Source organism: Lagopus muta, chromosome 20 (assembly GCF_023343835.1).
Source record: "Lagopus muta isolate bLagMut1 chromosome 20, bLagMut1 primary, whole genome shotgun sequence".
NCBI classification, from domain to species: domain Eukaryota; kingdom Metazoa; phylum Chordata; class Aves; order Galliformes; family Phasianidae; genus Lagopus; species Lagopus muta.
In genome coordinates, this window is record NC_064452.1 from 3,015,060 (window position 1) to 3,035,565 (window position 20,506).

Consider the following 20,506-nt stretch of genomic DNA (forward strand, 5'->3'; position numbering starts at 1 on the left):
TCAGCACCCCACATAATTCAGGTCTTCATCCATTTACGATTCACATCCTCACCCTGGATGCCTGCTATTTGGTCCCCTCCAGACCTGCATTATCTGAGAGATGCAGCCAGCCAGCCCACAGCACTGGGTCTGTGGGATCAGCTCTCAGCAAGGCCACAGCCCTTCCTGCACCTCCTTTCGCCAGCAAGCCCTGAAGTCCAGCAGACTGAAGCAGGCTGCAAAGGAGCCTGTCTGACCTGGGAATAATCAGGGCCTGCTTTAGACACAGGTCATTCTGTCAGTGCTACCCCACAGACACCAGTGATTTCATCTGCTATTCAGAACAGTTAGATCTGCATATGCAGACACGCACCAAAGCACCCAGCTGCTTAAACTTCCAAGACTCAAAAAATAAGACTCTAAGATAAACCACCCTGTGTTTTAACGTTTTTGGGAATGCCAATAACACATCTGAAATCTTGAGGCCGATTTCACGATTTGCAGCCTGTTGAGAGCCACGTGACATGCAGGATCCATAAATTTCACCTTTCATTTGGCATCAGAAGCTCCTCATCAACCACAAAGCTCTGCTTTCCTTTCTGGATCCATACGGTGAAGGCTGAGGTTGCTGCAGTGCATCTGTCCCTGTTGCCACGGCCACCCCAGAGCATACTGAGCACTCTCTTGGTCTCCTAAGCTCCTTCCCCTGCATCTCTGGCTGGGCATCCTTAACCACCAAGCCTTAAACAAACCCACACCTGCTAACCTGGGTGCTTCCCCCCCCCCCCTTACTCACCTACAGCCACTACGTGTTATTTTAGAGCCTTTTGGGGGCTCTGGTAATTGCCGTGAGTCATAACACCAGAATTTAGTTATCAAGAAGAATCATAGATCAGACGTTCTGCAATGAATATTGTATAAGCTTTAGATGAGAATTAGCATAGACGGGCTCAGTTTGACTCTACGCATTAGAAAATGGATTCAGTTCCCACGAGGCGAGCGTTTTGCGAAAACATGGGGGCCAAATGATTTGTTACTGAACCTGGCAATGCATTTATTTATATATTAAAACCCATATCCGACATGGAAATCTCATCTGCATTAAGTCTGCTGGCTGAGCAATCAAAATCACCGTGAATAAAACGCTCGGAGAACACAACACTGGGGTTTTATTGCTGGGGTTTTTTTTTTTGACCTCTTTAGAAGAAAGCTTCAGAAACCCAGCACAGGAAACCTCTCCTGGCCATGACTTCCCAGCTGGGCTGTGGAGTGACCAGAGGGTGTCTGGAACAGAGCCCAGGGCTGAAACAACAGGTCTCTGAAGCTCCCCCAGGTAACTGCAAATCCCACAGTGCTGCAATGCATCCCGCAGGAAACTTCCAGGATCACAAAATCTCTCCTAGGACATGGCAATAAAGGACAATTCCCATCTAAGTACAGCATTCATTACCAGTCCCTGCCCAAAAAGGAGAGTTAGGAGACTTCATCTATGACAGCCACACAGAAGCACACAATGGAGAATTCCTTATAAGAAGCTGTGATACGAGAAACAACTCTCTCTCAAGACAGTGCTGCACCCAGAAGCAATTTAATATAGGTGGGTATGGTACAGCCCACTGACTGCACGTGGGTTATGAATAGAAGCATTCAGGTCAACCCAAATAAAGGCCAATAACTCAACTTACATTTTACACTGACTTATTTGAATGCTGTAGGGGCCAACACAGGACTAAAACAACATGAGGTCTGACTGTCTTGCTGCTTTCCAGCAGCCCAGAGCTGTTCAGGAAGACAAGTTCTTTTGTTGTTCCAGCTCCAGGAAGGGCTCTGCTGGCCTGAGAAAAATCAGAGGAAAAGCCACCCTGCAGACACAACCCGAGGCACGTGCTCCTACACAAGGGATGCCTGGTGTCAGAGGCCAGCAGGGCTGCACAGGGCTGCATGGATGCTGCTCCCTGCACAGTGCTGTGAGGACTGAGAACAAAGGCAGCTGCTGGAGCAGCACAGCGTTGTCCAAGTTTGGCAGGAAATGTGGGAAGCCAAGCAGGCACTCACAGAGCAAAACTGCTCGAATGCTCTGTGAGGATGAGGAGTCATTGCCTGTGCAGGAATAAGTGACAACCCAGCAACCGCTGGGAGCAGAGGAGGTTCCCCCCAAAACATATAAACCAGTCCTCCTCTACACTTCAATGTGACTGCCCATCACACTTCATCCTTGTAGGGAGGTTCCTACTTTATGAAAAAACTGTGAACAAGTAGGGTTTGCAGTCAAACGTGCCCAAATCCCAGCATCAGCATCCCCAGTAAAGCATCCCTGTCACGTGGGAATACGAGGGGTAAAATGGGAGCTATGTCAGTGAGGAAAGGGTCAGGGCACATGGGAACAGCAAATGTTTACATTTTCAGGTCAGCACACAACCAAGAGAGACATTTAAGGAGACAGCGGCTGAAGTTAAAGGGAAGGCTGTTGTTACTGTTTCCCTGGCTACAGCATGCTCAGTGCTGAGTATCCATGTCTGGACACCTTATTTACAGAAAGTCCCAGCGAAACTGGCAGCAGTCCTGCAGGGCTCCACCGAAACCAGCGCTGGAGAAGGTTTTGAGCAGGCTGGGGAAAAGACAGATGAACATGGAAAGCTTTTGCCTCGTGGGAAGGTAATTAAGAAGCAAAATGATGGCTATTTAAAGCAGGCTAACAGTTATTCTTGATTTGAGGTCAGAGAACAGAGCACAGCGTTGGCACCTGAGCTCACCCCCGAAGGGGTGTTTGGGGAGGATTCTGAAGAGGGATCGTTTCTCCTGCTCGCTGGGTTTCTGCCAAATGCTCTTATCAGCAAAACTATCCCACTAAAGTCAACATGGATGAATAAGCTGAAATGAACGCACTCAGAGGTTTGGCCACTCTGGGACCCTGCTGCTGCTGGTGCTTTGCAAAAGCGATGCAGGCAAATACAGGAGGGTAAAACGTGATCACCAGGATGGTCCATGGACCCTCACTGATGTCCCCAGGCACCTTTGGCAACATTCCTGTTTCTCTGCCTGCCTCAGCCTGCACCCACCTGGTTGATGTTGCACTGAAACGATGAGAAACACGCAGTTTGCAGCAAGACTGGTGGCTCTTTGTCTCCTAATTCCTTATGTACAAGGAGAAATTCGATGTATACATGGAAGCTTCCTTGCAAGCTATTTACCTTTCACATCTCTGCAGTGCACCTCATCCCCTGCACCAACAACATACCGGTTCCCAGGAGGGCTGCTGGGAACTTTTATCATCTCTGGGACACTCTCAAAACACCCAGACAGAGAGAGCCTCTCCCTGCCCTCTGAGCAGCTGAGGCTGCTGGATTCTGGCACAGACGCATACAGTAAAGGCAAAGCCATGGTTTACATCAAACATGCACTCTTCTGTAATTCATGCTGCTAACATAAACCAGATGCCATCTTCCTCAGCCTCTGCAGAGAATGATCGCCTGCCTTTGCATTACATAAAACAGCAAGAAAATGAAATTTAAACCTTCAAGAAAAGACAAAATAAATAAATCAGTAATTAGGTAAAAAACATCCAAGCCAAAAAAAGCTTCCAAGTTTCCAGGAAGAATTAGGTTGTTTATGGAAGTCCTGTTTCGATTAACAGCCTGCCTGGCAGGTGGTAGGAATGTGAGCTTGCAGAGAGCAGAAACACGAAGCAGCTCTGCCTGGGGGCACTGCGCTTTGCTTTGCCATTTTCTTGTTTTAGTTAAACAAGAGGAGACACCACAAACGTTCAACAAAAGCAGCAGAAAGGAGAGTTGCACCTCAGAAGGGCCTTTCCTACCTTGTATGCCATAGAGTCGATTCAGGCGTGACCGTCTGGCTTCATCCGCATACGGCACAGCTACCCAGGGCATCTCGCTGAAATACTGCTTGAAGGAATCCTCTGACCTGTGCAACAGAACAGTGCAGGATCCTCAGTGCTGCCCCACTACCTCACACACCCCTTATCCTCATAGAAAACCTGGCCTACAAAGACCTTTCCCTGTTGCACTAAGCCCACCAGCAACTGCCTCTGGGAAACACAAACCTGGGGTGAGCTGCACTAAATTTCAAGCCCAAATTTCTCCAGAAAGGGTCTGCAGCACGCTTTTTGTGATTAAAATACCTCCAAGACTGATTGCTGTGTGGCAGTCAGCTCTGCCTGCACCAAGAGGTACCGCTTCATTACCTGTCTGCACTAACGAAGAGGATCTCAAATTTCTGGCCAGCCTCCTTGATCTTCCGGTACGACTCCACCAGGACCCGTGTGAGGCTTCGGCAGGGAGGGCACTGCAAAACAACACACACATGGGCACACTGTCTAGATGATGGAGCCATTGCCAAAAGCCAAACGTGATCTCTTCTCTTCTGGAGAGCCAGGAAACAGCTTTGGATGTGGCTGGTGTTAACGGTAGGAGGTCACCAACTCCTGAAATTGCTGCCAAAATCTCTCCCACTTTCAAAATGCTTCCCCTTCTGAAGAGTCAGATGAGGATGTCATGCAATTGTAATGCTGCTGGCTTCTACCAAAAGGACCAGGGCATCTTAACTGCTCATGCACCAACCATCCTGAGGTCTTCAGCCTCTTGCAGAGGTTCTGCAGAGGTTGGCAGTGATTCCTCACCTCGCCCAAGGGCTGCCCAGAGCTCACTGCAATTGCTCTGCAGAGCACCCACCACTCACCCAGTGTGCAGAGAAGTAGACTCCGACATGAGAGCCCTCCAGAGCACTGCTGTCCAGTGTCTGGCCGTTGTTCCTTAGCAGAGGTCCAGCAACAACTTCACTGAAGGGTTTTGGCCCCCACGGGAACTCCAGTCCTAGAGAGGGTTGGGATGGGAGTAGAAAAAAAAAATACAAAATACAAAATAGGAAGCATATGGAGCATTTACAGCTTCAAAAGCTCCACTAAAAAGCCATCCTGCCATTTGAAAAGATACGGGGGGGTGCTATTTGAGGGACCCTATTGAGGCTCACCCCATTAAAGGGGGATGTAGAATTACTCAACTGCCCTGGCACCACCACAGTGTTGCCTTGAGCACCTGGAGTGACCTCTGCTCCACAGGTATCTGCATCCTTGCCCAAGTCAGAGCAACTTCTGCTCTGGTTTTGTGCTTGATAATGCATCTTTTCCTTATCCATAGTGTTTGTTTAAACAACAGGGGCAAGGTGGTACGTGCTCAGGAACACAGGCAGACTGTTTGCCACTTACAGATTAAAGCCACTTTGCTGATTGCAGTCCTTGCACCCACCCTGCCTCCCAACCAGCTGCCATTCTACACAAACAGAGAAGCAGATGGTGCAGGACACTTCATCACAGCTCTAATTCCTCTAAATTTAAAGCTTTAACCATAGCAATTAACCATATCACTGGACTGATTTTTTTTTCCTCATGTTGAACGCACACAAACTTCTAGAACTTGCACTAATCCTCTGCACCCCAAATAAAGCATGTCTGCATACATGCAAACACATGCTCAGAATCATCTGCTGCCAGCTCCTACAGAAATTGATCTGAGATATTCAGCCAGAGATGAGGAAGCAACACAGATGGCTCAGGCCATAACTGGTATTTGCTGCACAGTTCCTGCCAGCAGCCACCATTTTCAGTATCTACTGCGTGGAGGAATGTTTGCATGGGCAGTTTAACAGCCGAACATCAGGTCTGCAGAACGTGAGTGAGGGTGTGCATTTTGCACATTTAAGTTTTTACAAATATAATTAAGAAGGATTTAAAATTAACTCCCAACACAACTTTGGGAATCGAGAGCAATAGCATTTTTCTGTCTCATTTACAAATAATGGAGAACTCATCCTAACAGGCTGTGATGCCATTGATAAGCACCCACTCGCTATTCAGGAAAGATTCTGCTCCTGAGGTACAGAAAGTCAGGTTCTCTCTGTGTGCCTCCATCACAGAAAATCTAAACTTTGTGTTTCACTTAGTCTTTTTCCTCATTAGCACTTCAGACAAAAATCCTGGAGGGGAAGTCTTTGTTCTTCTGAACAAGAAAACCAAAACACAAGATCTGGCAGGAATGATGCAGAAAATGTTATACTGAAAATAATACAGTGCCTTGATTAGTCAAGTATGACAATAGCTGTTTGTTTCCTCTTTTTGTTGTTTTGTTGGGTTCTTTTTAAACCTCCAAGGCAATTTGGAGCGTGCTAAAATAACAAGGCATTGCATAGCCATGCATCTAGGGCGCAGGACGACAGGCCTTACCTTCTGGGTCATCACGGATTACCAGGAGGCCGTTCCTGCAAACCACTTTCCCAGTAGAGGCATCGATAAATATCAGGGAAGGAATGTTGGAGACTCTGTACTTGTTCCACAGTTTCAGCTGTAACACAGAGGGAGGGGAGAAGAAGAGAAAAGAGAGATAAGCTTGGCAGCGTGACCAGGAAGACTCTGGGGCACTACCATCTTTTAGACAAGGGCTCAGAGATAAGCAAAGAAATGGAGTTGATGCAGGACGATGCTGGAGCCACTGCACGCTGCCTGCCTCCTGCTGCAGGCTTGAACAGGGATGTAGGCACAGGCTTCTCCTTCAAACACATCTGCCTCTCTGCAAGTCAAAGGGGATAAAACTTACCAGCCCTGTACTGTGCTTTGAGGGCTTTGCTTAGAAGATACGGTAAGCACAAATACTTTTAATGCCACTGCTCTAAAGCAATTTGTAATGCTTTCCTGGCTGCTTCCTCTTCTCCAATTTCGACGTTCATTAAATAAATTTAATAACCTCTGCCAAGACACAGCCATGCTGAAAACAAGGCCAACACACAGAAACACGATTCTGCTCTAACTGGGGCTTCCCAGTTTTGTTCCCACTGAATGGGTTTGGCATCAGCCTGGGGGCTGCACTGCATGCTGCCAGCCTGGCTGCAGTCCTCTGCCCACCCCAAACAAAAGCCCTGCAGGCTGGAATGGCTGCACACTGCATGTCCCAATGCAGATTTTGCTGTCTCCTGGCCAGTTTGCTTTGCAGCTGCTTCCCACAGCATTTGGGTCTATGCAGCACATTTAGGTTTCACTGTCACTATACTTAATGGTTTTTCCAACATAAAAGCCATCTGAGAGAGTTACAAGAACTAACACGCTTTCAGTGTATTCAAAATCCTCTTGGCTCTGAAGGAAAGTGTTAACACAATCAAAGAAGATGCTACTGATTTCCATTTACCAGGATCTAGAGAAATATATGGTACTGTGCTTGGCCCACCAGCCCTGAATTTCGAATAGACACATTTCCTGGGATAAGCCAACTCATTCATAATGCTCATTCACAAACCAAATAGCTTTGGGCACATAGAAGGGGAAAAAAAAAAGATACTAAATGCAAACCAGCCCCCTGCAGTGAGTGTGGTCAAACCACAGAAGGTAAAATCCAACTCTGTGAAGTTTAAAGGGTGGGGGAGAGCTCTTTATAAGGATCACAAGCACATAATAGGGTGCTGCAAACAACGAGGAAATTACAACTAGCAATTGGATAGTTCTCCTCAAAGAGTTGCTTACATTTCACTTCATTTCGCCAAGCCTTTTGTATATGGAAAGCAGCTCCCTTAGGGCACTGCAGTGTGTTGTAGCAGTTTGGCTTGGCTGAAGGAGCCCAGCAGGCAGAATCAGCTCGCTGCCTCCAAGGAAGGGGGCAGGGGCAGCCAGAGCACGGAGTAAAAGCAAACCAAACCCACTCTGGCTGGGATGGACCGAGCACACACACACCTGGCTGTTGGTCCCTGGTCTCCAGCTGACCTGGCAGCCCTTACCAAGCAACCATATGGGGTTTCTGAGGGTGCAGCAGCAGCAGCTGGGGCCCAAATCACCCCTTGAAGAAAGGCTGCTCAGCTATTGACGCTGCCAGAGCTGTCATTCATACCACTGCTTGGCACGGATGAACAAACACATCACTGCCTGTAGGACGACCTGAATCACGTTGCCATTTTAAGGCCAGTTATAAAAGCCTTGAATTGCAAATTAATGGTCCCAAAGCATTAACCATATTAATCTTGATGCCTGTATCAGAAAGCACACGAGCGCACTGTTAACACTGGAGCAGTCCGATTTGATGGCCCTGCTGTGCATTAGGAAAGCTGACTGGAATCGAGAACTGCATGCTCTGAAGGATGACCACCAAGATTTATCACCATCCCCATGGAGGTGGCCATTCCCACAGGCTCAGCCTTCCAGAGCCCAATGGCTCCTTGTACTGCAAGTCAGACTTGAAGGGACGCAGCCTGGATGGGAAACGGGCTCAATCATTTTCTCATGTATTTAATGCTGGAATTCAAATTCCCTCTAATTCTACCCCTTCATGGAGGAGACCACTCTGTGTTACGTCTGAGGCACCTGCTGCCACCTCTGCTTCTGCCCTTGAATCAGAATGTTAAACATTTTGTTGGTAGCAGTCAATACCCTCACAGGATAACTAAAATACAGGGAGACACCAGAGGCACCCTGGCACTGGTTAGGTATCTTAAACAACGAAAATCCAGGGAGCCGGTCACCCCCCAGGCACAACACGGCATGTCGGTGATGTGCAGAAAGGTGAGCCCAAGAGGAAAGAGGCAGCTGTTGTGCAGGTATCTGGGCAAAGACAGGCAGATGTGCAGCTCTCCAAAGGCCACGTGTCGGGCGAGGCGTGGGATGCAGAACGCAAATTACGACTGGCTCTGAAACCGCAGGAAGATCGGATGATAGCTCAGGCAGCAGAGCTGAGTGCTGCCTCAGCAACATTTAAAAGCTGTTTTTCCTGTCTTGAAGAGGATGACATAGAAATAACGCACTCCACACTCGGAGGATTTGATCATCCATTTAAAGAGGGGATCTCTGCTCCGCTTCCCAACAGCTGTTGCAAATCTGTGGGATCAAGCCAAAGCTAACACAGATGTGGAAATAATCTACAGACTGCTCAGCCTGAAATCAGCTGATCCTCTCCGAGTGCTCCTCACTCCCGATCACTGTGCACGCCTGCTGAATTCAACATTCAACCCCAAATTCCTGCTGGAAAAGGAGCCTCTCTTAAGATGCCATGTAGGCTGATTGGCTTTACAGAACCCGATCTGGCTCCTGTGCAGGTGGTTAAGTCAAGCAGTCCAGCGGAAAAAACAGAGTCACTGGATTCCACCAGTAACCTTATCCATAATGCAAAGCATCACCACGCCATGCTGGAGGAGTTGGAAACCACAGTCCTGGGGCTTCTCCGTGCCTCCATCCACAACCAGCTGCAAGAGACTTTAAAACCACCACTTATTACTTGAGGTTTGAGGGTCCTAACCATCTGGGACCTGAGGAGGGACGTAACCAGCAATGCTGTAACCAGCTCCTGTTACCCTCTGGCAGGTGACAGTGATCCCAGACCGCAGGCACTAGAGCAGCACAAAGTATCCACGTTGGTCACCAGCAGCTCTCCACACTAGTGCCACATCCCTCATCCCTGGAGGACTTGGAAACGTCTCACCTTGAGGCATGCTGGAGTAATTTTTCCCAATAAAGGTGTCAAACCAGAGGTCTCCCGGCTAGCAAACGGCTGGTTTTTGTTCACAGCAAAATGGCTGGAATCTGGCCGGGGCAGATGAAATCTCCTCCTGCTCAGTACACACTGCTGGAAAAGGGAACTCCTTCTCCTAACAGCTGCAGGTCGCTATTTCTGGTTCTGCTGATTGATTTATCAGCCCTGGTCACATTAACTTACGAACATAAATTCTGAGCTGTAGCGGTTAACACTGGCAAAGATAAAACACAACTGTTAGCTCTGCAACATGGGGGGACTGGGATGCAGCCCTGCTTTCACAGGAGGTTTGCTCACCAGTCCCCTGGTAGCTGCATTTTTCCACTGTTGTGCAAACTGGGACTGCAACAGATGCTGCACTTCCATCCTCCATAGCTTAAAGAGCTGCCTCCAGCCAGAAGTGGGAGCTTTCAGCGATACCTGCCTGTGCCAGAAGGCATGGAAAGATTAATTCTGTGTGTTTTGCAGCTCTTACAGCTCTCGTCATTTCTCGAAGATACCATAACTAATCCTGTTTGGATTTCCTCCTCTCCTCCCCATACCTCACTCCAAAGCACATCAGTTCACAAACACGTGAACCAGGAGGACAAGCTGACGAACACACGCCATTCAAGGTGACTAAAGTTCCTGTGGCAAACGAGAATAACAACTAGGAAACCTGCAGTGGCAGAGGGACAGTGGGGAGGCTGCAGCCCCTCGAAGCCCACAGCACCCTCGTTCCCCACTGCCCCGCTCCCACGGCCCCGCGCTGCAGGGACCCTTCAGTCCTGGCTCGCTCTCCATGTTAAATCACAGCTTTTACAGCGTGCCTTAAAGGGTTTACAAGCACCAGGGGCCACCCAGGCTCTGCGAAGAGCAACAGACTGCAGAACAACAGGCAGCTCCCTCACCCCGTGGATTTAAATCCACTTAACGCCTGTCCCAGCGATTCAGGCTGAGCTCAGGAGAAGGCTTCCCCTTCCCTTCCAATCTGTAGGAAGGGGGCATGGTGAGGGAACAAAACTCAGCTGAGTATAGAAGGGAGAGTTTTGGGGCAGATGGTGTCTGCCAGGTTCTGATCTTGTCATACAGGAGACCAAACAAGTGGGCTTGAGATAAATTCATGGCTGTGGTGCTGCTGCTTCTCTCTAAAAGGAAATTAAAATCTAATTACAAAACGCAATGGTGAGAGAGATGTTGTCTCCTTCATTAATAAAACGAGGAGAGAGGATTTGGAATTGCAGTCAACAAGATTGCTGTAAATGCAATTGTCTGCGCTTCCCCCCGCTGGCTGCAGCCCAACTGCATGAGCCGTGCAAGCAAAAACCAAAACCAAAGCCCCAAAGGCTGAATGTCAGAGCTGCCCCTCTGCAAGCTGTGGGGCTGGCTCACATCTGAGACTGGCACCGCTGCATGCCTGCAGCTTTCGTTCCTCCCTGCTGCACACAAGGCCAAAAGCTTCCAAGGTAAAGCAGAAGGAATCCCTTTTGTTAGGGTTTTTTGACCAAGCCCCTGCCAGCAGAGGTCTTTATGGATTTCCGAGGAGCACAGTGGTCAAAATTCTTGACCAAGGAGGGGCTCAGCCAGCACAACCCTATGCTTCCCATTGCATCGTTTCCTCCATTTTCCTCTCTCTGACCACTCTTGGTTTCCAGCCACTGTCCCAGCACCACCATCACAGGGTTCTGCACGTGGCAGCTGCCCCCACCACCAGCACCGTCCCATGGCCACGTGCAACCAAGCTTTGTTAAATCCCATCAGGATTTGCACGGAGGGTCCAGGTGGACCCTCTGTCACCCTGCTGTCCTTCATCAAGGTGAGAAAATACGCTCCCAATGAAGCGTCCCACTTACTGCAGTAATTCCCGGATTAAGCAGCCCTGGCGGCTGAGATCTGAGCATTTGCTGTTAGGGCAGAGCAGCATATGGCTGCCAGGCCCTGGCGCGCACACCAGACTCCGAGCGCAAGCTGCCTCATTTCCTCCTGACACACATTCAGGCTGACAGACTGGATCTTCCACAACCCACATCTGATATGAAAACATTTAATTTGAGCAGGACTTAAGAGAGGTTAACATGATCTATGGCAAGCAAAGCCTCGGGGCCTGCAGCCGCGGCCTGCCCTGTGCGCAGGCTTCAACGAGCGGCTGCACTCGGGGAGAGCAGAGCAAAGCAGCGCCTGCCTGAATGCCCACACAACAACCCAGCAGCTCACTTAGGGAGGATGCTGTGAGACAGGCTGCTCCTCGTACTTCATACACCAGGAGATATTCCTACAAGCATTCCTCCAAAATGGCTTTTTTCTTCACGAGCATGACTTTGTTTACTTTGTTTACCAGGAGATCTGTACCGAAGTACCTCCAGGTATTTTGTAAGCCATGTTTTACTTTCCAGAGATCACGCGTTCTTTCTTTATCCACAGGAAAACAGAGGCTCAGAGCTCACCGAGAAACCCACAGCGCTGACGGGTGCAGGACCCAGGAGGTCTGTCAGCATCTGAAACCCTCACACACATTTACTCACGGTCCAGCACACCCAGCAGACAGCCACGTGCCAGGACTGGTTGCTGAAGGCTCTGATCTCAACCTTTCTGGTTGAGCTCTGTTCTGCCAGCTCTCTGTCATCCCATTTGCAGAGCTCTGGCAGTAAGGCAGCAGGACATGCACGCAAACAGCAGTAAGGATGGAGGGAGCTCAAATGTTTGTGAGAAAAAGTCAAGACACACGTAGAAGTGTATCATACACGGCCCCTATAAATTGTGCCCCCAGATGACTAGCACTAAGTAAGAAACAGCTATGTAAACATAAAGGTAATAAGAAAAAATAATAATTTCTCTCTCTCTGTGGGGAAGGGATATTTTTCCATCCGTCTGTAGGAAAGGGAAGGGGTGGGGTGGTCGGTTTGGGACATCAAATGCAAGTTCAGAGTCTCTCCTGGTCCCAGGTCTCATCTGTCATCCGGAGCAGGCTGGCTGCCAGAGTTACCTCAACACTGCAGCATGGATTTCCTATCGGTCACGTTCACTTTTGCTGCTACCGTTCACTTGAAGGCAGCTGGTATCCAGCGCAGATAGTCATCGTGAGGTCAAATGCCCTGCAATCCCAGATCACCAAGAAAGAAAACACTTTTGAAAAGCCCGAAGTTTAGATAGAGTTCCCACCAAACACAAAAGCCTTTTAAATCGGCAGGGACACAGGGATTTTTTGCCGTTGTTTAATAAACACAATGAGGTATTGGTGTGGTTTCTGTTTTGTTTTCAGCACTTAATCCGAAAGGGAACTTTACACAATCAGATAAAAAAAAAACCAACACCGTTGCTGAGAAGACAATAGAGCATTTGTTGGTGCTGTAAGGAACCCGGGGCAGCCACAGCCTCAGGATGCCACGAGCTGCCCCAGGACACCCCACAGACTGGCAGCCTCCACCACGCTGCTCCCACGCTTGCATGGCCTCCGAAGAATGAAGGTGCTACCAAAGCAAGGGAGGAGTATTTTGCTAGCATAGAATAACAGAATCATCTGAGCTGTGAGGGACTCTTAAAGGTTATCTAGACCCCTGCAATGAACAGGGACAGCTACAATAAGATCAGGTTGTCCAGCTGTAGCATCTTCACCAACGCTAATATCTAGCCAAAGGGACAGATAAGTCATTTTTATACTTGTTTGCATTTAAAAATATACCTAATTTAGCTTTTATCCAAGAAGTGTCATACCAAGAGTCTTAGCAGTATATGTATATCACAGGGAAATGATACAGTGCCTGAAATACAGCGTATTTAGCCAACCCTTCAGATCTCAAAACAAAATGAGAAAGTTTACTGCAGCTTGGAGCTGGCATGCACTCACACAAAGTGCTGGTGACCCAACTTGCTGATGCTTTGCCCAAATGTATTAGTTTCTGCCTCTCTAATTAACAGCATCTAGAAAGTCAGAAGCTCTGCAGCGTTGAACTGGGTACAAATGAACAGCTCACAGTTATGGTAAGAAACAGCACTGTAAAATTACGAAGGCATCTACCTACTGTTGCTGACATATGAAGAACAACCAGAAGATGGGAAACCTGCTCAATATGCAGCACCTTTTGGAATGAAATAGCTCATCCACAGCATCACTGGTGACACTTCATTACACAAAGCTGCACTAAACAAAGCATTTGCATCACTGCAAATATACACACTATTGAAAGCAAACAGGTTCCTGCAGGAGCTCCAGTGGTTCTGGGAGTGAATGATTACAGCACGCTGGGTCGAGCCACTGCAGTTGCATTCACTGCAGCCTCCCCAAGTAATTCACTTAGCAATCTCAGTGTTCTTGAGTCAGCCAGCCCCATGTGCTGGAAGTGATCCCCTCCAGTGACAGCATGGGGCTACCTGGGGCTCAGCCATCACCTGAAGGCAGCAGCTGCTGCAGGATGCACCGTGCAGGCTTGCTGCACTCCCCTCTTCCTCCTCTGTCCCAAGCTGAAACCCAATCCTTCCTCAGAAAGGCTGCAGGTTGGAAATGTAAACCCGACAGGAGCCAAGCCAGTGACGTCCAAATACGAAAATGCAACCGCGAGGCCAGCATTAGTAATTAATCAACTGCACATGTTAAAAACCAGACTAGAATAACCCTAAACACAGCTCTGGCTAAACTAATACCAAAACAGCAGCAAAAGCCAGCGTACAGCAGAAAGAGAAACCCTTTCCTCACCTGACCGCTCCTCTACAGGACAGGCTTGCCCATTGAACTCTCTATTCAAACTCTTCACAGAATTAGCTAAGAAAGTAGAAAGCAATGCAGAATGGGGCGGGAGTGCAGCTTTGCTTTGCAACACTCAGCAGTGTGGTTGGGACCACGATCTCATTGACAAGAGGTCAGGGCTGCCCTCGGGGCTGAAAACCTTCATTTTCAGCCTTAAGTGATGCTTTGAGATTGCTGAACCAATCGAAAAGAAGAAAAGGAGCGGTGATAAATCAGTTGCAAGGTCAGAAGCTCCAGCTCCATCCTGGCTCGAGTCATGAAGTCACGAGATAAATGGCTTCTTGGAGAAGCGAGTCCATCAGTCAGTGTGCAGACACAACATGGCATTTAGGACACCAATCCCCCACCGCCGACTCCACTGAGCAGCCTCCTTCTCCCCAGGCTGCTATTTTAAACAGAGACTGAGCACGGTGCAAAGGGAACCTGCCAGGAACGAGACGCCGCTGTCAGAAACCGATGACACCACGAATCCCACAGGGGCGGTTGAAATGTCAGATAAGATGCAGCGTATTCATTACCTCCTCCGACAGCCAGACCCAGCTGGAAGCTGGAAGGAAAGATTTCAGCCTGCTCGGTGTGCCGCGACGCCGCTGAGCTCCGAACCCAAAGGGGATGAATGGTAGAGCACAGCCTTGTCTTTTTGGCACAAGGAGGAGGATTCTGTATGAAGAAAGAGCCAAGTGTGTGTTCCTTTATGGAATGCCTAATGCTGCTGTGCACTGGCAGCAGCCTTCCTCAGATGTGGCTGTCTTTCAGCTGTTACTAAATTCAGAGGTTGTAAAATGCTTTGGGATGATAAAAATCACTCCAGAAACAGTTACTAAAACTATTTCCAGGAAATCGATCCATAGAGACAGCGAAAGAGAAAGTTTTGCACTTTCACAAAAGCTTCAACGGGAGAAATAATCGCAGCTAAAGGAAGTTTTGCTTCCTTGTCTTTTCGGCAACAAACAGGAGCTGCACAAGGGTTTGACTCAGAAAATGCAAACCACTGACATGAGACAAGCTGAAGCCTTGGGACAAACTGGGCACTCCCTGGAGGGTGTGCTTTTCCAGGAGCCTGACCCACACTTCACATAGCAAAAGGCAGCCTGCTGCAAAAGCAGCAGGAAAAACCCCTCCGAGGTCACCTGGAGCTGCAGCTGTCTGCTCAGCCAAGCTCCGGATTTGTTTGTATTTTTGCTTTCTTCTGTTGGTTTTTGCGATTACTGATTGTCCAGATAAAGATCCCAGGTTAACAAAATGCACACCGCAGGAACAGCATATTTATACACAGAAATAACACAAACCATCTTCACAGCGTGTTTTGCTTTCTCGTCCTCTGCTCTAAACTAAACGTTAGAAAGCAGCGTGCTTGGAGTTGGAGGAGCTTTGGAAAATGCAGCAAATCTGCTGCTGGCATCCGAGCAGCTCCTACCAGGGCTCTGCCATGAAGTTCCAGGCTGGGCATTCCCATCCAGCCCTTGGTCAGAGCTGATTAGATGCAGCCACAGAGTCAAACTTTGACATATTCATCTCATTTGGCAGCTCCGCAGTTTGACTATTAGCTCCAAGCTTTTTCCCCTCTCCCTCCTTCTTGTTCAATTATCTTGCTTCATCTTTATTCCGTTTCCAGGAACACTTAGCAACAGGCTCTTGCAATCAGCCGCCAGCAGGCGAGGATCTGAGGAGCAGATTCAGCACTTACGATGACCTTTTACTACACTCATGCAAATTTTAAAGAAAGTATGTGAGCAATTTGCCTTTTAAGTATCCTCTGGTTACATTCTCCAGGAGTTAATTCTCCTTCTCTCTCTAGCGACATCGGAAACATCAGATTTTATGATTTTACACTAATGAGAACAAAATCTTTGGCTTATTTTGTGGAATTTTGTTCTGTCTGTATCTTGTGCAGCAATCAGACCTTGTGCAAGCACCAATTCTGTGAGGGACAAGGTGTGGGTCCTTCTCTTGCCCAATGGCTTTTACAGGCGGAAAATCAGAAACCTTCCCTCCAGGACATCCCAAGGAAAGTCCTGCAGCTGTGATCTCAGCCACTCAGACACTTCTCAGCCAAGGCAGGAGATGAAAGAGCAGATCCAGGGGGTGATGGAAACCCTTACAGATCCACTATAGAGATGCCAGGGGAGCTACATCCAAATCTGGGGACTTGGTGACCCTGAGGACGTCTCCATCTGAGAAATAATGCACTGGACACCACAAGGCTGGCAGCACTGCTACAGATGGGAAGCAGGGATACAGTCAACCTGCCTCTGGCAAATCCCATTGGCAAAGTGGCACAGAGCAGCCTTGGCAGCTGCGTCCCTGCACCAGCAGCTGACCACAAAGGCTGTTCATGGACTTAAATCCCAAAAGCCTTCCTGCACTTTCCCTGCCTCTCAGTGATTTTCCCACACACACAGATGTCTGCACACAAGTACAGCCTGCTTGGCAAGCTGCACGGAGGGGCACTGCTGCATTACACCTTTCCTCCCTGAAATGAAATCTTTGAGTTAAATTCAAAAATTTCTGTATTTCTTGCAGTGACAAGAACCTGAAGGGAACAGGAACCCATAAAGAGAGGCAGCTTACTTCTTCCTGCTTCCTAAATGGTGCTTGTAAATGGGGAAATAATTTGCAGCACTCTACCCCAATAAGAGAGGGAAGAAATGCTTGCAGATCCCTGATACTTCAGATAACCTTAGTGCAAACTACTTCTTTCCTTCTTTAAGAAATGAAAAGTCTGAATAAGGATGTCATTGATCTGATTGCAGGGAACAGCATCTGGAACATCACTCTCTGCCTGAGACTGCAGAAGCTACACGAGAGTTCAAAGCACTCCAAACTCCTGAACCAGATGCTGCTCACTCTCATAGAAATGCCTGTGGATCTGTGTGAAAATGATTAAGCAAAACTGCTCCCTCTTTTTTCAAATTTATAACTCCAATCTGTTTTCTCTTAGAGGGCAGATGCTCATTACACACACAGCACATCAAAGGCCAGGAAGTTTAGGACAGTCGTCCCGCCATGCACACCAGCACACATCCTGCTGGAGTTGCCCAAAGCTGCATTGTGCAATAGCCCTGCACTGGCCCTTTGAGGAAGAAGAAATTCTCAAACCCAAGGGTTCATTATCCAGCAGCTGCTGCTCAATTTTCACCTCCAAGCACTGGCATGGCTGCAGAGGGAGCTCAGCAGGAGACCCCCAGATCTTGTATAGCTTCGGGTCGAGCTCCAGCCCTCTGCAGTCCTACTGGGAACCGTGAGGACAAAGTGCTCTGAATGCATCACTGTTAAATCTGCCCTAATGCCAACCATCATCATCACAGCAGTGCAGTCAGAAGATTAAATGGGGTTGGGACCCCATTGTCATAAAACACCAATCTGTAACCAACAGGGACTACGAAACAGAGAAGTACAGGTCAGGCATTTGGGAACAACCTGACACTGGGATTTATGTACTCTCACTGGTAACCCCGCCATCAGTGAGACAGTCAGAAAGGTCTCTGTCCTGCCAAGGCTCAAACTCTGATTTCAACTCTGATTTTCAGAAAATAAACACCATCAAGAGGTCCCAGTGTGCCCTGTTTTGCCATGTGGCTTCTGCAACTTCCATCCTCTCAGGGACACTACAAAGGCAGGCAGCCAGGGGCTATTCCAACAGAGGCAACATCAGTAAAAAGCAGTAATGTGTTTCTATAGGGAATTCTCCTGATACTTCTCAGTCCAAGTCTTGCCATGACAGCCTCCCCAGGCAGCCCCATGCATTGGGTGCTGAGCATCATCCTGGGTTGGGAAAGGCACTTCCCCCAGGATCCCTGCCCAGGCTTGCTGGGCCAAACAAGAGCGACCTGCGTCTTCCCCAGCCTGCACCGACAGAGCCAGTGCCTTCCAATAAAGCATCTTCAGACACTCATTAACAAAATAACAACATTAAGAGAGCGTTACGCAAAGAGATCGGTGCCAGGAATCTCTCAATCATCTACAAGAGGCTTATCCAGGAGGCAGGACAGGGTGGACCTGCTTGCACAAGTAGCAGAACAACTTACCCAGAGCAGTGATAAGCACTGCTGATGGACATGAGGCAGGTGAGAGCCAGCCTGCTCCCATCCCTCTGTGCTTCATCACGACACAGGATGCAGAAATATTTCCCTGTCTGTGAAATCTTGCATTAAAAAAAAAGAGCAAATTAAGACCCTGGAATCCTAAAGTCTAAACACGAACACAGCATTGCCTCTTACTCAAAGCCTGCTTTGCCCTTTGTTTACCTTCAAACTCTACAGAACGGTGCTGGGATCTAAAACTCAGGTTTCCCAGATCTGAGCCAGCTTCTGCAGCCTGCTCAGGACATGACCTGGGGGGCACCAAACCTCATGCATTTAATCCCACACCTGACTCAAAGCCTTGCCCCAAGAGGTGAGAGGTGAGCGCCTGATCAAAGGCCTCATCCGCGGAGCCTGTCATTTATTTCAGTTCAAAGAGCTCAGCAAACTCAAGGCAATAAGTCACCAGCTCAGATATTTAAAGAGGAGTTTGGGGAAGGGAAGCAGGAAGCACAAAACTTGTTTGGGCCTGGAGCTACTTTGCTATTAAACAGCATCGTGCTTTTTTGGCAGGGCTCTGCAACAACTGTGCTCAGCCCATCAAAAGCAATTGAGCAGAACTGGAGTTCAGCCTGCAGCACCAGCAGTATCCAGGTCCATGCATACCTCCTGGGCAAGGTTGTGCTCTGGTCCTGCAGCCTGGTGGCACCAAGAGATGGCTGTGACAGGGATTGGCAGGGACAGGCAGAGCTGCGAGAAGCCAGATCAAAGAGATGCTGAGTTGTAACTTCTTCCTAACAGCTACTCAACAGCTGTGCAAACTTCTCTCTCCCTGGTAAATGCTGAAGAGGCACGAAAGATTTAGCTTTGCTGGTGGCATGGTTTGCAATAGAAATGGTTGTGTTATTTCAGCCTGAGAGGGTACACGCCTGGAAGAAAGGCTTGGGAACATCAGTTTCTGCTGTGCCCTCCTGCAATGCACTGCCATCACAATTTAAACATCGAGGAAACAAGACTTGCCTCATTTTCACTGCAGTAAGCACAGGGCCAGGCATAAATTGTCTCTGGCTGTCTGAGAGAACCCCGTTTTAGAGGAGCACAGCACCGGTGTATCCTGCTCTGCCTGACCTACCCCAAAACTCAAATAGGGAGCAGCTCAAGGCTGGGTGAGCCTCCATCCCCCTGTGCCCTGCTGCCCCACAGCTGGGAAAAGGCTGCCAGGAGGACACCAGGGTCTGAGGAGGCAGGGATGCAGCTGGGCTCCCCCTTTAGCGGCTCCTGCCAGGCAGCCCAGCGCCCTGTCCAGCTTCATTTCCGACCAAGAGATAAAAATGATTCATACTCAGTCCCTGCTCTTACTGAAAAGTTACAAGAAACAAAAGTAAAACTAAAACAAAGATCAATGTTATCCTCCTTTGCAGACAATCTGTTAGTGACCTGGTCTTTCTCAGCAGCCCTTTTATCTAGCAAAGTGTTTTGGCAAAAGCTTTGCAGGGAAAAGCCATGTGATCCAGCTGGTTAAAAACCCAGTGCTTTCATGTTTATACAGCCAGCTGAGCAGCACACCACAAAGCCTTTTATTCCAACCTTCTATTGACAAGCTAGCGCCGATAAATTACAACTGCCACCAATAATGAAGAGGAATGGGAAAAAGAAAAGGAATTCCCTAGATGGGTTTTAAGAGCTGAGAAACTCGGGATTCAAGAAGACAACGAGGAAAATCTGTGCAAAAACTGTCCTGAGATTCAAGGCCAATTTGATTGGACTAAAAGTGGAGAATGAACACAGCTGAAGATAAAGACAAATTCCTTCTCACTTCCAAGAATTCACCAGGTCTAAGGGGTTTGGCGGACACTGAAGGTTTAGTTGTAACTCTTCTCCTAGATTCCTCTATTTCCATGGAAAAAACTGTCTGGAACAGCCCTGTGTGTGCTAGTGAGTGGCTGGGGAATTGGAGGAGCCGAGCTGCGGAGGTGTAATGCAAACCACAGGCACAAGGCAGTGAGTAAACACTGACAGCACTGCGCAGCACCGAGCGCCCCAGTTCCCTGCTGGCAGCAGACTGCATGCTGACCCATGTACTGCATCTTGTTGGTTTACGTACAGTACATGCAAGAGCCAGGAAAAATCCATCTTCTTTGTCATAACAAACGCTAAGGTAAACAGAAAGGCAAGGCCAAGCAGATTATCCAATTTACCAGGCATGTGAAGGAGAAAGAGAGCGCTGGCCAAGCGGGTACTCCAGGTTTTACTGTCTCTCAGCATGCACA

The 20,506-nt window shown here is 48.5% G+C and overlaps 1 protein-coding gene across 1 annotated transcript in view; it reads right to left on the minus strand.

Annotated features, from left to right (window-relative positions):
* The window catches only part of NXN (nucleoredoxin), a 48,529-nt gene that overhangs the window by 9,869 nt on the left and 18,154 nt on the right, over window positions 1-20,506 (minus strand). The window contains exons 2-5 of the mRNA XM_048966613.1: window positions 6,215-6,332; window positions 4,675-4,808; window positions 4,181-4,281; window positions 3,794-3,900 (exon numbers count right to left, since the gene is read on the minus strand). Coding sequence (XP_048822570.1) covers window positions 3,794-3,900; window positions 4,181-4,281; window positions 4,675-4,808; window positions 6,215-6,332 — 460 coding nt within the window. The remainder of the gene's footprint in view (window positions 1-3,793; window positions 3,901-4,180; window positions 4,282-4,674; window positions 4,809-6,214; window positions 6,333-20,506) is intronic.